The 16,494-nt window shown below is 46.8% G+C and overlaps 4 protein-coding genes across 6 annotated transcripts in view; 1 reads left to right on the top strand and 3 right to left on the bottom strand.

Annotated features, from left to right (window-relative positions):
* Positions 1–722: 722 nt before the first annotated feature.
* Positions 723–1,206, top strand: LOC118506340 (cytochrome c oxidase assembly factor 6 homolog). The gene has a single exon (XM_036043323.1). It carries the CDS (start codon positions 779–781, stop codon positions 1,034–1,036), a length of 258 nt encoding a protein of 85 aa, XP_035899216.1. The 5' UTR covers positions 723–778; the 3' UTR covers positions 1,037–1,206.
* On the bottom strand, positions 1,155–1,919 carry LOC118506339 (N-alpha-acetyltransferase 38, NatC auxiliary subunit). Its single transcript, XM_036043322.1, has 4 exons — positions 1,859–1,919; positions 1,663–1,734; positions 1,522–1,605; positions 1,155–1,441 (listed from the first exon to the last, which is right to left on the bottom strand). Exons 1-4 carry the CDS (start codon positions 1,874–1,876, stop codon positions 1,196–1,198), a joined length of 420 nt encoding a protein of 139 aa, XP_035899215.1. The 5' UTR covers positions 1,877–1,919; the 3' UTR covers positions 1,155–1,195.
* Positions 1,920–2,425: 506 nt separating this feature from the next.
* LOC118506338 (uncharacterized oxidoreductase SAR2567) overlaps positions 2,426–16,494 on the bottom strand; it is a 28,618-nt gene continuing 14,549 nt past the window's right edge. For all 3 annotated transcript variants that reach the window (XM_036043321.1, XM_036043318.1, XM_036043320.1), the window contains exons 3-5: positions 4,092–4,328; positions 3,100–3,667; positions 2,426–3,028 (exon numbers count right to left, since the gene is read on the bottom strand). In XM_036043321.1, the coding sequence (XP_035899214.1) occupies positions 2,811–3,028; positions 3,100–3,667; positions 4,092–4,265 (960 nt within the window). In that variant the 5' untranslated portion in view covers positions 4,266–4,328 and the 3' untranslated portion in view covers positions 2,426–2,810. The remainder of the gene's footprint in view (positions 3,029–3,099; positions 3,668–4,091; positions 4,329–16,494) is intronic.
* Positions 8,524–9,992, bottom strand: LOC118506337 (probable galactose-1-phosphate uridylyltransferase). Its single transcript, XM_036043317.1, has 3 exons — positions 9,702–9,992; positions 9,166–9,600; positions 8,524–9,095 (listed from the first exon to the last, which is right to left on the bottom strand). The coding sequence occupies exons 1-3, from the start codon at positions 9,885–9,887 to the stop codon at positions 8,661–8,663; spliced, it is 1,056 nt and encodes a 351-aa protein (XP_035899210.1). The 5' UTR covers positions 9,888–9,992; the 3' UTR covers positions 8,524–8,660.

Raw genomic sequence — 16,494 nt, 5'->3', positions numbered from 1 at the left:
AAGCATAAGGGCATGAGCCTGCATTCACTGCAACTCAGCCGGATGGCGATCAGAATGTTTGCCCAACGCCAACGGTCCTGATACGGCTTTTGTGATCCGATTTCAGGGAAAATGCTACCCGTTACAGTCGGGCACGAGGGAAAGTGTGCGGGCATCTCATTAGGGTCATAATAATTGAAACCAAATTCTATTTCATTCTCACCCGATAATCGATTGATCCGAAGCGTAATTATCGCAAACACATTACAGCAGCTGTATAAATATTTAAATGAGGATTATCACCACAGGTGCTTGCGTTTCAATGCATGCGTCAACATATGGTTGACGATTGAGAATAATCTAAATTTAATTTGTATTAGCTGGTGTTGATCACCGCTGTGAATAGTTGTACGAATCAAAATGGTACAACGTTCACTTCCGGCGCAGTCACATTCGTTTCAAACGAGTAACGGCTGGTCTACAGCAAGCTTGAACCTGTACTAGTAGCGCCATCTAGCGAGCAGTAGCATAAGCTTACTTTGAATCTTATTTATTAGAGTCCAGTTTTTCTAACGTATGACTTTTTTTGGTATAACTCGATTATAAAATCTTATGTAATTGTCCCTTATTTTAACTTCAATCTCATTTGCAAGTAATCTAAATACAACACATCTTCTGCAACATGTCATTTAATGATCATCGAAAATGTCCGTTCAGCCTTCCCAGTGTCCAACGTTGACGTTTTGTTTTCAGCCAAAGATTGTTGTTGTGAAACACCGAAACACGGACACCGGACGAAATGGCCTTTCCCGATAAAGACGCTCGCGCAAAATGTTGGACAGCGCGTGACGAATACTGGGCCTGCCTGGACAAGCACGCACCCGACTACCAGTGCACATCGCAAGCGCCCGAACCGAAAGAGTGTCTCCAGTTACGCAAATTGTACCAGCAATCCTGCCCGGCCCAGTGGGTGAAGCATTTCGATCGCAAGCGAACCTACGACCAGTTTAAGCAAAAGATGGCGAAAGGATACGAACCGCTGAACGAAACCAAATAGTGGTGCTGCGGTAGCGGTGGTAGCACGTGTATCATACGGACATTTCGACTAGGAGTTCTTCGTTTCGCTCTCGCTAAGCAACACTATTGTTACGGACACGCATTGAACAAGACGAGGATGTGTAGTAAATAAATAAAATATAATCACGTACTTTGTTCGTTACCAAAAAACTGGTGGATTGCGTTCTTCTATCGAAACAATGTACCGGCCCGGTATCATGACCAGCCCGAGAATGCGTTCTTCGCCTCCGATTTCGGTGAATTCGCTCGTCCCCTGGAGTACCACGTTCGCATCGGCATCGGTACACACGAAATAGCCATTCAGTATCCGGCCATCCGTCATTTTAATACGAAACAATCGATTAAGCCAAGATCTCAGCATTTTCCGTTTTTGCATTGCTTTGTCCTGCAAACATCAATGAGGCCAGTGTGAATGGGCGTCAGCTTCATGGCTAGCATCCGATCCGATACCGGAAATCTTCTTACCTCTTCATCACTGTCCTCATCGTAGCAGTCCTTTTGTTGTAGATCCATATTAGCAAATGCTTGATTTAGAGCCTGTTGGTATTTCTATAAACATTTGTTACATTAGTACTGGAATAATTTCAAACTTTTCCTTACACATACCGCCTTTGTTGGTTCGGAAACGGAAACATCTGACGAATCTCCAATCCCTGCTGCTGGGTGATCTCGGTTCTCCTGCAAAAAGGTTAGACATTATGTCCACATAGCCGGAATAACCACATCACTATTTCCAAACAGAGTGCGTCCAGGATATCGCTTGATTTACATGAATATTGCTGAAAAAATCTTAATCGTTTACCTTTGCAGACTCCTTCATTTTCTTTGTTTACCTTTTTCGGGGTGCTGTCAATCGGCATGATTGTCTAGCAATTTTCACCGGGATAATTCGAGCAGCACTCGTGCACTGTGCCATATTCGAGCAGTTTTTAAATTCAATCGAAAGCTCGAATTTAGACCGTTATGCGCTTCAAATCCTTTTACCATTTGAATATTTAATTGAAGATTTATTCGGATTTTTTTTATTTCGAGAACATTTGAGGATGATTTGCGCCATATTTGTATTGGTCATATTTGAATTACGCAAATCTCATCCAGAATTTAATTGGTCATTGACGGGGGATCAAATCTCATCCAGACCGCCTCCCCAAATGCAGGACTGACTATGAATAAAATTAAGTCACAGAAAGCCAGAAAGGCCGAGATATGTAGAGTTTGTATTGCCAAGGCAGAAAAAGAATTTCATACTCCGGTCTGACCTACACGAGTCGTACTGATACTTGATTCTGATAGTCCGTTCAAGCTGGATCTGCGCTCCATAAAGTGTACAATGTTTCTCAATGTCTCCCATCATCTACAAGCCAACGTATTCATTACCAATGAACGAAATAAGGTATGTTATTTATTTCTGTACTTTACACTAAAACAATCATATCATTTGCTTAAAATAAACAAACTTTACACAGGGAATAGGGGAAGGTGGAAAAAACCTATAGCATTAGTCCACGGTTCGCAGAAGAAACGCAAACCGTTTCCAAAACTGCAAGCCGTCCTGCGCCGCTGTCCTGATCGAGCGACCGAGGATCCAGTCGTGTGGAACGACGAACAGCGCGGCCTGAAAAAGAGATACACGGCACGCTCGTACTGCAAAACTTAGCAAAACGAAAATTAGACAAACGAATAGGCACAAAGAAGTTCTGAAATCTGTCGTCGTCCTCTGGTGTGTGTGTGTGGCCGGGAGGAGAGCTGGCGCTTCAGACGCTCTGTATGGGTTTCGGGTCCGCACGGCTGGCGGAAATCTTCAACGATGACCGGCAGGGCAACCTCATCTGGAACTTGCTATTTGGCACCGAAAGACAGTAGGTCTCACTGGGGCGTGTGTCGTACAGGGCACGCTCGATCACACCCAGTGCCGAGCTGGTGAGCACATCCGCGCTGTACTGCGTCGGTACACCTTCCTCATCCGAGATGGCTGAAGGGGACGAGAAAGTAAAAGTAAATTAGAAAATGTCACACCACTGCCACACTCCAGCCGCCACTTACTGTATGGAACCGGTGCCTTGAACAGTGACTCCGCTGGGACACCGCGCGAGTCCAGTGTCACAACGTTCACACCGTACGGTTTCAGCTCTTTGCGCAGCGCATCGGCACATCCCTGCACAGCGTTCCGTGTGGCCATGAACACTGTCAACCCATCGTCATCATTGCCAGACCCGAGCAGAATCAGTCGACCCCGCGTGGGTCGCAACAGTCCGATAAAGGCACGCGCCGTCCGAAGACATCCCATGACGTTGTTCTTGAACATGCTTTCCCACTGCAGCGAGTCCTGTGAGTCGATGCGGCCACGGTACACCGATCCGGCCGTGTTGATTACGGCCAGTATGCCCCGTTCGCCCGCATTCAGATGAGCGCCCATCGCTTCAGCCGCCTCGCGCAGCACGTCCTCCCGCGTAACGTCAATCTTCATCGGCACAACCGACCCACTGACTGGCGTGTCGGAGTTTTCGCGCATCTTCATCCAGCCGCGCAACAGCTTGGCAGGTAGCGATTCGACCGGGTCCTTCATACCGGCGAACACTCGATGTCCTTTGCTAGCGAAGAATGTGCAGATCTGAAGCGAACAAACGAAGACGCTATTAATATGGTGTGATTACGAAGCTAATTAAACGTGCGGCGAAGTGGAATCACAGCGACCATAAAACCGACCCTGCGCGTCCACTGTACTATTTGGCCAATGTACCAGAGCGGCGGATTAGAAAATAAATCTATTCAAAGCGAGCCTTAGATAAAGCACTGACACTGACGGTCTATTAACGGTTGGAAGGCATCGGCCATTTCCTACGCTTTGCTTAACACGATCTTATCAACGGCTAGCTAACCGCAAGAAGTTGATCCAAAGTAAGTCGCTATCATGGCTTGGCGTTTTTTTTTTGCAGAGAAAGCAGCGGTACCTTTCTTCGGCAAGCTTCTCAACAAGCAATTTGCATCATAGTCCAGCGCGGACCTGCACACACAGGGACCGTGTTTTTGCTTACCTGCAGTCCTAGGGCGGTGTCCGCACAGGTGATCAGTATCGAGCCTTTCTGCGTTCCGTTGGCATCGTCTCTTGTTCCGCGCACCTTACACAGCAGATACAGCAGCAACGCACCCGCTATCGAAAACAACGCTATCAGCTGAATCGTTAGTACCAGAGCCGTTTGGACTTCCATCTTTGGGCCTCCGACGGGGATATGAGTGTCTGCCGTCTTCACACGCGATCCTCACGACCAAATCTGCAACAACAAAAACCGGAGGAAACCATGAAAATTCAGTATGCTTTACTAGCTCACATTAGATACACGGATACGCAGTATAATGTATCAAAAATCGTTCCGTTGATGGATGTGTGCCCCGCGATGGGTTTTTACTGCAAACGCATGGTTTCATAATTGATCCATCCCGTCGAGGCCACTGTACCACCCAGGCGCGCACACACACACATGAACGTTGAAGACGAAATTATTTGGCTATTTTATTTTCTTTTAACCGGCCCAAGCTTTATGATCGCCATGGAATGTATCTCCATATTTTGGTTTTGTTTTCCACTCGTTGCCATTTTCTCGCGTACTCCTTGTACGGTGGCTTATCGAGAGCTGCGCCGCGGAATGGAAAGCGAAAGTGCGATCGGGAGCTCGATCGTAACAATGGCAGAGATGCGCGTTCGCAAACCAATCGCTTGTGTAATAATATCTGTAGCTTTTTTCTCCTTTCGATGACCGTAATTTGTGCTTATCAGTGCCACACACGGCACTGATGCTTCTAGTTCCGTATTTCTAGCGTTTTTGGCGGCTCACTGCTTGAAGCAACAACTGCAAGACGCTCTATTGGCTCGTACAGGTCCTCGTGTTGCGATCACCTCACGCGATCGCAATCGAATCGATGGCCACATCGAACACCTCACTCAAATGCACCTGTGGCTGATGTAGCCAGCAACTCGGAGTTGATGCCGTGAATATCTAAATAATTTGCCACCGCTTGTGCAACTTACATTACCGACCTCTGGGGCAGCATCAAACGCATGGTTCAACTTTCGTTCGATTTGGCTTCTGATCTTTCGCTATGGACTTATTGCATAACGGAAAGCAAACACATTGCTCACAGTCGCATATATTAAGCGTATTTTATTATCTGAACGATACATACAAATTCAAACAGTATCGCGCGCATTTTACGGGTTAAAATATATAACGGACAACAACAGCGTGTTGTGATGAAGTTGTTTCAACGCGTGATGCTTTGGGTGATTTATGGCGCACGGTGTGATGCGCCATTCGCAGAAATGTTTTATTTAAAGGTAGCTTCATATAACGACGCTCGGCTTGGTGCATTTTTCAGCAGAGAACTGATTGATATTGTTTTAAACTTTGTTGAAATAAATTCATCCAATTTATTGTGCCCCTTTGGTAGGAACAATACGACATTAGGACACGTTTCCCAGCTGAGGTGCTAAAGGGAGTCTTACAAACACAACAATCAAAAGCTCACGGACTTCACTCAGAACTCATTGGAACGAAACCACCGATCGCGAGCAGAATAATTTCATCAATACAATGGATCATTAGCTTTTCCGGTTTTGCGCCCAAACCGACGTCTAATGTCAGGAGGAACTGCCTTTTCGAGCGTGGCCAACCCACCCCAACCCATCGACCAAGAACGCACAGCCAGGTCCGGCGAAGGTTGTTTTCAGAATTAATCCGATTCACAATCGATATGTTCTTCGCCGTGGCCGTTTCCTCATTGTCATCAAACAGAAGTTTGTTTCGTTTGCCGTTTGATATGAAATCATCCTCGGCCACTGTCAAGGTCACGAGGAGCGGTACGGACGAAGGTGTGGCTTCCCCACCGGAGATTCATATGGTCGCCATTGTGTGTGTGTGTTGGCATCGCCAGATGGGAACTTGGGATGACGACTACAACACCGTAAACGGTGTGCCCCTCTCGGTGCGCCCATTTTGTTACAGCGTGCGTGATAAAGCACGGTGAGATCACGTTCAAGCGGTGTTATAAATGTAAATGCATCGATTTGTTTGCCATTAAGGTATTTGCTAAGGGAAGTGGAGAGGAAGCTGTATTATTTGTTTTCGATCGGATTAGAATTTAGCAATTTAAATCATCTACTAACGCAACATGATTGTACTACTTTTCAATAGAATTGCAATTCCTTCAATCTCTTGTGTCAGTAAACCTTTCCAAGCCCAGGGGGCTAAAGCAAGCATGCATGGCATTTGCTCCGACACAATCCCTTCACGGTTTTGTCACACTTAATTCCTCCCAGCGCCAATGCCTTCAGGTAATGATGATTCGAGCCATTGTCGCATGGCCGCACACCTTTGTCAAAACCGATTGTGATTCGCTTTTCACCGATTATGTGAAAATGCATTGCGATGCGATTGTTTCTCAAAGTAATGGCCTCACATTCTCTTGACCTAGGCAACGGTCGAATGTGGTTGTAATTTGCCGAAACAATTAACCTTCTATCGAGCAACGCCCATGTTTAAACAACTGTCCTGTACTATATTTTGCCCCGTATCTTCAAATAGTAACAAATGTTAAGACGGTACGTACTTCAACTCACTAGGAAATGCACGTACAGCCCAGTAATAACCTAGTGCCCGCCAAACACATCACGCCGATAGTAACCCTCCGGCTGACAGACCTTCCCTATATTCCCTTTGCAATACGCGCGTTTGTTTACAATGCTGATCACGCAGGCGACCGAGGTTTCATTGTGGCAAGCCTCCTAAACTGCGGCCCGCCAGTTTGTACGCACGCAGCTAAGCATTCCATCATTAGCCTTTAGCCGGTGGCCCGAGGTTACGTTCGAACATGAGCAAATATGCAGTTATACAAAGTTCATTCGGACGCTGGCCATGCTACGCTTCTTTATACTTGACCAACTAGCACAGGCCACGGCCGAAGGCTCATCGTGCCAAAGCTAACGGATATCGTTACTGCTAACCTCTTATGGAGGGGCTCTTAGGCAGTTGAACATCCTCACAGAACAACAAACCATGGATGCAAATAGCCCAAAATTTAAAACTGAAGTCGGTAACGATGCCACACATAGCCTGAATCGAATCCACACTTACTGTTTTGCCGGCTATGCAGAACCGCACTGAAATACTTCAGGACCGCGACCAGTAAATCAAGAGACGAGTTAGCAAGTTAGCATAAGCAAAAAATGCCTCCAAATGGGTCGCATAACGTAGACCTCGCCTCACCTCGAGTCGTAGTAGATCGCACATATTTTGCTGACGCAAACATGTGTACACCGTCGTCCAAGGGTGTGGCAGGCGCACGCAGGCAGGTCGCGTTCAGGCTACCTCAGGCGGCTGTGCGGCTTTTTCGAAGCTCGCTATCGCCCCCCGTCCAGTTCGGCCGTAATAGCTTCCCTTCCACAGTACACCGCTCAACAAATATGGCATTCGTATGGATGCGATCATCTGTCGATCAATAAACCGTGATCTTTGCGGATCTACCCCATGCTAGGAATGTGATAAATTGCTTTGCACAATGATGTCAAACGGATGAGACTGATGGTCGCATCGGCGGTAAAGTGAAGGGATTCGTTTGCAGCTTCATTGGAGAATCGTAATTTATACAGCAGACAACGAAAACACACAAAAACCAGCAACCGTGTTTTATAGACAAGCTTATACATATAAACATACACTGTACGCATGGACAAAGAAGCTACAGTCACACATCCACCCTGTATCAATCGATATTTCGGCAATTTTTATAGGATAAAGAATTCACCACATTGGTGGATGGACTTCGATTGTGGATACCCTCCAAGTCACGGTTAATGGAGTATTAACAAAATTGACCATTTTATTGTACACCGCCAGCAAGTTTTGTCCTTGTCCCGTCCACTGAGCAAGTCCTTGTTGTTAGCGACGTCTTCGGCAGAAGCATAAGTTGCGTACGATCAACCCAACCCGTTGGGCTGTTTTTTGGGAGATACGCTTCCATGAATTGGTCCCTTTCAAGGTTTCGGGTGGCTTTTTGGCATTTCTTCGTGAGCTGAGAACCCATCTGCCCCCGCCCGACTCGTCGTTGTTAAGGCACGGTCGAGTTGCGTCCTTGGAATGATCGCTACCGTGTGACGAAGTTTATTGAGTGTTGCTTCCCTCGCACACACTTGGTGATGTTTCATGAAACAACCGATTTCGTTGCGATGGTAAGGACAGCAGCGGACAGAAAATTTGCTGCAAAAAATGATAATTTAAAACAATCATTCTGCATCATTTATGTTATTCGAACAGCTAATTACTTGTCGAAGCAATGCTAGCTTAGCAATGCTTATCAAGACATTGATTACTAGACCCATGTTTACCCGGCAATCGCACAGTTTGTCCCTGGTGTAAAGCTCACATTACGGAAGCGCTACAGAATTAGAGGTCAATAATAATATCGCTCACAGCATACTTGAAACATCGAAAGGTTCACTTTATTCACGTTCACTGGAGTACGTCCCCTAAACCCTTATCTAAGCCTATCTGTCCCAATACGATAGATATGACCGTGCTTAGATTAGATAGCCAACCCATCCGCGCCATTATTCAAAGCTGGTCACTGTAGTGCCGTTTGCCGGAGAGTCCCCGAAGCCTGTCGGCAGCCTGTTCAGCCGTCAAATCACGCTGTGACTGACACAGCAACTCAAAGCCCACCATAAACTTTCGCACCGTAGCTGACCGGAGCAGAGGTGGATAGTAAATCGCATGTAGCGTCCAGTGTTGGTCACTCGTTGCATCCTTCGCCAGTTCTGCTGTGGGCGCACCATGCCAGCCCATGCTGTACGGAAACGAACACTTGAAGAGATTGTCATACTTGGTGGTCAGCTCCTTGATCACGATCGCTAGATTGTTGATCTGCGTCATCGTTAGATCGGAGATACGCTTGTTGGAATTGCGCGAAATCAGCATCGTCTCGAATGGCCACACAGCCCAGAACGGAACAACCACGAGCCAGTCCGGGTTTTCGATTACGATGCGCTCCTGAAAAGCGCAAACATTAGCAATTTAAAGTTAAAACATGAAGAACCACCTTTCGACGCGTTCAAGTTACCCGCTTCACCAATTCTCGCTCCACGTAATCATCCAGCAAGGGTGTCCCGTGCTTGGCGTAGTATTGCCGCAGCATGCCATCCTTAATCTGCGGTTCGTTCGGTAAGAACGAGCAGGCCCATATCTGACAGTGCGGATGCGGATTCGAACATCCCATCGTAGCGCCCTTGTTTTCGAAGATCTGCACCCAGCAGTACCGTTCTGCCAGAGAGCGAAACTCCGCGATCCACGCATCAATTACGTTCCGGATCTCCTTCGGCGTCATGAGGGGCAGCGTTTTGTTCGACTTCGGATGGAAACACATTACGCGGCAGGTACCCTGGGCCGGTGCTATCTGAAACAGTGGATCGTCGCTTGCCGGTGGCTCCGGCACCTGTTCCAACAGGGCCGGAAAATCGTTCGTAAACACAAACGTCGACCCGTAGATGGGATTTCTCTGGCACAACAACAAATCAATATCAGTATCAGCAGAACCGATCGTACGACGATGGGTTTGAGGGCCTTTCGCTCAATGTGACCTTCACATGCACAACTTACGATTCCATTGGGACGGGTTACCCCCGGACAAAGCGGGTTGGTTGGATCAAACTCGGGAAGATTGGCCGACTGTGGGTGTTCCTCCTGCCCGGACCAGGGCCGCTTCATACGATGTGGACTCACCAGCACCCACTGCCCGTTCAGTGGGTTGTAACGGCGGTGTTGATGATCCGTCGGATCGAACATTTCACTGCAAAATTAAGCGATGAACTAACAGAGCCAGCGATAATGGCACAGCATTGATGGGCCAATGCGAGTTAAAGTAGCAGCACCCCGCAGCACAGCAGCAGATAAGCGTTGACATTTTGATACGCGCCGATGTAAACAACAACAGCTGGCAGGGGTTTATTGCGAGCTGATTGAAGCGGATTTCTGATCGTAAGTTCGCGTGTGTTCGCCTAAAGACTTAAGTTTACGTGTTATTATTCTTTTTTTGAGTTTCTTATTTCAATGCACTCCTGAATGAACGCTTTAAGACGTAATTGAGTAGAGAACCATATGTTTGATGTTACTAAACTCCCTTTACTTTCAATCCCAAATCCGTTTCAGTTCAGTTTGGAATAACCTCAGGGTGTTGATTTAAGCGGCTATTACACTACAGCAACCATCCGTACGATCACGTTTTCTTAAATATAAAATTTATCTAATTTTTCCCCAACCAATCGCCATTGCCAATACTTCTATCTAGCCAACATTATCAGAAAAGGAACAATTTTCGTTCAATACTTCATTTGCCCACTAATTAGAGGTTCCCGCACATGATCGCCAGATAGCACCTTGAACCAGCTCAATGTTCAACTGCCCCATCCCGATGATACCGTTCTTCCACGGCGAGGAAAGGAAACAGTTTTCTACGCCATATACCGCTAGGCCTACAGGTTGAAGAATAGTTGATGAATGTTGCCTAACTGGTCATCTCACACAACTCGGTGGAGTATATACTGAAAGCAAGTCGAAGATAAAAGAAACCCCCGTCATACCAGCGAACCTTAACAAAACACATACGGCTCAGCACGGATGCATGGTTGGCGGAAATTAAGCAGTTTCGCTTATGATGTAATAAATTTCCTCCATTACCTAAACCCGTGACGGTGACGCTATTTCGGTATGGTTCGGCCGAGGGTTTTTCTTTCACCTTTTCGCCTCGCGTTTTTGGCTGCGGTTGAGTTGGGAGATGTTCTACCGCCAAAGGCTCAACCTACAAGTAGGCAAGTCAACGACACACGGTGTGTGAGAATGGAATTTCCCGGTCGCGAGATACCCCGCTAATGAGAAAAGCACCGATTAAAGATTTCGCCCCTCCTGTTAATTGATTTTCTAAGTCTGATGAAGCTTACATATTCATGTGTGGGAAACCGCTCGCCGAAAAGGTACCGAGTGACCAATAGCGAGGCTACCACAACGTGTCAAAAATAGTGCAGAAAACGCTAATTTAGTTTATTGCTTTTCAAACTAAACCAACTATCAGTTGCTCCACTGTTGCACGTTTTTTGTACTGCTTTGCAAGGTGCACTCCATGATATACGATAGACTATGCCTGTATGCAGGCCAACAAAAGCAGGCAAAGTGCTCGCTGTGTGACTCGTCGTTTGCCGGTGGGGCAATAGAGACACACGACTCAGCAAAACAAAACGCACGTGGGGTGCGCACCGCACAATAGTAACCAATGTGGCCAATGCTAATCGTTAATCGGCCGACCGATGCATTCCGATATACTAGCGCAATGCACCGTGCACTCTATACAATAACTAGTAGGGACAATAACTGGCACTGCACGGCTTCGTCCACCGGAGTCATCGGAGAGCCTCGGACGAGGTCTTTGTGCACGTGGTGCAGCAAAAACTTTCATTTCTAAGGCGCTCAACTCTACTGCCCCGTGTTTCGAGGTTCATGTACGAGCGCTCCGTTGCATACACGATCCACAGCAAATCGATTGATCTATTTCGGAGCGCAGCCGTTATCACATCACTGTTGGCGATTTTTTGTTTTGTTTTTGGCTTTAATTTTCATGTCCGCCAGAGATGATGTGTGCAGCAAACAAATGGTAACACTACCCCCCCATTGCCTGCAATTGATGTTTTCGGTGTCGTAAGCAGGCAGCCCCGATGCCACCAGGTGGAAACTCGATAGGTCATCGTCACTTTGGACGTAGCGCTTTTGAATGTGCCAGCAAAGTCGCGATGCCACGCTCACGCTCGGTTGTGCAATGGTGGTGGCATAAAAGTGGACGCGAGAAAGCGTCAAGCGTTTGGCCCATGTGGGGGGGAGCTAGCTGTAACAATACACGTTCGTTGGCATCATCGTCGTCGATCGATCGATAGCCGGGCCGGATTGTCATGCGTAAGCCAGCGAATGATAGGTTTTACGCTGCAAGACACCCGTAGCGATAATAATGAAAGCTGCTGATTAACCTACGTGGAGCATATTTTAATTTTCACCCGCTCGGTCCACAACATCAACTAAAACAATTCACGCGACAAAAGCCCTCGGATGATGCGCTTGGATCAGCGATCGGACGGAAAATTATTCGCTGCATATGTGACGCGCCATGTGGCGATTTCTCTTTCCGACTTCCACTTCGACTTCGACAGTCTTGTGAGCCGCCGCTGGAGTTGCGAGCCGAAGGCCAAAGGAAAAACCACCCAACCAATCTTCACCATGCTACCACGTACACCCCCGTGCGTGTCCTGGGACGAGTGGCGAGTGAATTTAATTAGTGTTATTAAATTCAGTGAAACTGTAATATTTGTGCAAAGTGTTTTTCCCTGCCCGGCGGAAACCAGCGCGGGATGGCCACGGCGAACAGACGGCAGAGGCCAAGAAGCACGACGCGTGTTTGTGTTTTTTGTTATTGTTTACCATTTTTGCTCTCGCCACTTTCGCAACCATCACACTCCACGCGTATATGTATGTGCGTACGGCGACTTTTCCTGTATGGTAAATCTGTAGGCACCCACCGGGGGGCAGCTCGTTTATGGTGAGTCCATCAACAAATCTCCGGCAATCGATAAATGATGATCCTCCGCCATTCCGCCATACGGGAGCATGCAACGTAATTGAACGTGTGGGTCTCCCCCTTCCGGTTACGTAAATATGATCATCATTTTCTTTTCAGCCCGAGGTTCGCGAACCGCTTCGCTGCTGCTAGTAGCCCTAGCAGGTCTTCCCCACCGTTCGTATATGTTTATTACCCACGTGAAACTATTTTTCCAGCTCCATTTTTCCAATCGGATTTCGATTTTCTTGAGGCGAGCTAGCTGGCCGCGACTCATCTGGGTAAAATGGATGTGTTCACGGGCTGTCTGTCTGGGGCTGGCGGCCAGCCGGAAACTGGTGAAAAAGTGAAAGGTGTATAAGACGGCTCAACAACAATGGTTGATCAATCAAAAGATCTGATAGGGCCAGTTTGGTGGTTGATAGATTTCCAAAACCATGTATTATTATTTTCTTCCTTCCTATCTGTCAACATCGAACGACCGGCGGAACTGCTTCCAAAAACCACATTCCAGCGAGTTGTTTCTCGTGAGAATGTGTTTAACATGGTGCGGAGATGATGCTTTGTCACCCAAACCTAGCTAATTGATGATTAGTATTGGCGGGGGACTGTTTTCCCCCTGAAAGGAGGAACGTGTCCACCAGAACGTTCTCGTCCGTTTCTGTGTGTCTAAGCATTCGGAATTGATAATAGCTAGTGTTATCGTACCAAACCCGTCCAACCTGTTTGCTTATGGCGACAGTTGCCATACAAGCAGCAAGGAGGAATGCGACGCTTCGTTCGAATACCAGTCCTTCCGGACAAGGATATTCTGACAAAGGCCACCTTGGAAGGCCACCGAAAGAAACGCACCGTAATTTACAACCGGCGGACAACACTAGTCAGCATTCTTGACACGTCTTAACGAAGGCCACCCGTTTGTGGTGGCGGCCTTTCGGGGAGCCAGTTCTTTCTTGAGCGTTTGTCAAGTGAACGTGAACCAACCATCGAAAACCGCCGGTGACGGTGTCCGGTGTCCGATGCCCGATGTACGCAGAGAGGGGACATTTCGGTCAAAACAGAAAGTCCCGCTCATCGAACGTTGTTCGTACGAATTAATAGGTCCACCATGTTGGGCGATATTGCCGAGGAATGATATTTGGCAGTGCTATCACTGAATTGGGTGTGACTTGTGAAGGACTGGGGAAACAATTTCGGACAGTGTGTGTGTGTGTGCAAATGCATTACTACCCCGGGAGACCCTGAGGACAATCAATGAGACTTAAAAACGATCAACTGCGCTCTGCTTGTTTTAAAAACAACATTACACAACCTGACGTGCCTTCGCACCACGATCCTCCTGATCACCTTGAGCCGATATTTGTGCACAAGGTAGAGCGGAAGATTCTAGCATCGGGGGTTTCAACGCCGATATGCCTTCGTGTATTTAAACAAGCGCACTAAACACTTCGAACTTGAAACGATCGCTGATCGCACACCACATCCACTTGCCATTCAGACTGTGAACGTTTTCTGTATGTGCTAACGAAGTACGATGCACCGCACAGATGCTCGCAACCCTGTCTCTCTCTCTCTCTCTCTCTGTCAGTCCAGCCGCAACTTACTTTTAACAATAGTCCGATGTGGTGGAGTGTCGTGCAACAAAGCAATTAGATGGTGGATGGTGGTGCCTTTAAGGCACGCTGCCACTATGACCATTTTTCGAAGCATAGCTTAATAACTGCCTAATCCGAAGATCACGAAATTGAACTAGTTTGGAGGAGCTGACACGTACGATGAGCCGGTGCCGCAGGAGCTGTTTGTGTGGACATGTGGATGCAAATAGAAATAAACAAGAATGAAATGTCCAACGTCGTGCGATCTATATCAACGCCTTATGCAATGGTTGTGGTGTACAATGAGTAGGCACGACAGCAGTTCATGTGATACGATCTTCAAAGCAACAAGTTTATTTGAGCTGCTTCGAGTCTGTATGGGAGAAAAAATGCTAAAGCAGAGTGAATTCAATGTTAACTTTTAAAACTATATAAGAAGAAGCAACAGATAACTGCGGAAAAGGTAGGATGTAAGCTAATTAATTTCTGCCAATAAAAACATAATACAAGAGGAACATAACTCATGAAATCAAGAGCCAGTTCACTAACCCTTAGGAACAAAGCTTACATAATTCTATCCATAGAAGGTTCAAGCACAACCATTTCAATGAGGAAGAAAGATCCAAAAAACTATCAAACGATCAAATGATCTTTAAAAAGGTAGGTACAACTGCTACCGTTGTCGGACCGCAGACCGTACTAAATTCAACAAGTAAAGAGCAATCTTAGCATTGCATCCATTACGACCCTTCTTTCGTATCTTTCACCAGTTGATCGCCGCTTTCTTAGCAGCGAAATATGGTTCCAACATCAGGTTTACAGCATAGCGCCAGTGTACCTACTGCTTCTTCACATCCTTCCGTATCGTGCTCTAAATATTGCTTAGCATCTTGTTCTACAGTTGTTTATGCGCGCAGCTTACCGAACTAACAACATGGCAGGCGCAAAGCACTCACAGACACAAAAAAAGCACAATCGACTTAGTACACAGCATGCTCAGCAGTAATCGAATTCAGATCTCGGTACCATTCCATTCCACTGCCCGCTGGAACACGTTTGAGCTTTCCGGCTCAATAGACCCCCGGCAGCAGACACAGCTTCACCAGCCGAGTGGAGCCAATGCTTGCGGTTAGAAACATATTTCTCTGTGCAGGGCCGCTTTTCGATCGCAATTAGTGTATGACCAAAAGAGCCGATCCGACCAAAGCCGCCCTTTTATGGGGTGGATGGTGGAAGCAAAAGGTACATGATTTATGATTATGGCTTTACAATCCGCAGAGCAAAACTGGGAGCTGGATGCATGCGAGCTGTCGGTGCACCGCGGGAAGATGATCGGTTTTCAATCACGCATAAGAACACGAGGGTTTTGTTCCGTGAACTAGGTCAGCTGGTGTTATAGCTGTGCTTTTCCGTTTTATGTTAATACGAATGCAGGAACACGACACGGCAGAGAAAATTGGAGCATTCGTTCACAATCCAATTAGCCAGGGTTTAGGTTCGAATTTCAAATCGAAACTAATGAAAACTCGATAGGGCATAAATTAGTGGCGTCTACTGAACGATCGAAACGATATGTGGAGGTGTGTACTTTTGTTCGAAAACACGTCAAAGCTCATTTATGACACAAACATGCATTCCTTTCTCCAATGGTGAAAGGGACACGCGATGTGCAAGAAAAAATTGATAAGCACCACCGGCTGCATCACATTCGCGTCTGTAAATCGATTATTGTGCGGTCTCTTGCATACACAATGGGTGAAAACGCCTGCACGCCGTCACATGTGGGTGTTCCACACATACTGGAGACCGGCTGCTTCCTGAGCCGGTTCCAAACATGAAGAAAGTGGTACCATCGGTTGACTTACAGTTCGACGCCGTTAATCGATTGCCGTGACGATCATGATCTGTATCGTATGGTTTTGACGATCGTTCCGACTGTGGATAGCATCGGTTGTTGGAACATGGCTGATTGTGTAGCGATAATTAGCACACGTTGTAAAACTGGAACAATTAGCTATTAGCCTCGGTTAATAAATGTATATTTTAGAGATTCGCGCTCAAATGAACGGATTGCATTTGTAAGTGACTGTCAGACGAAGGAAAGCATGTCACGCTACCTATCATGAAATTGAACTATTCAAATGATTTTTTATGGTGTTAAGCTTTAGTTTTGAAACTCTCATACACGAACATAAGCATGGTG

The sequence above is a fragment of the Anopheles stephensi genome, chromosome 2, assembly GCF_013141755.1.
Source record: "Anopheles stephensi strain Indian chromosome 2, UCI_ANSTEP_V1.0, whole genome shotgun sequence".
Lineage (NCBI taxonomy): Eukaryota > Metazoa > Arthropoda > Insecta > Diptera > Culicidae > Anopheles > Anopheles stephensi.
This window is presented reverse-complemented; position numbering and strand designations above follow the sequence as displayed.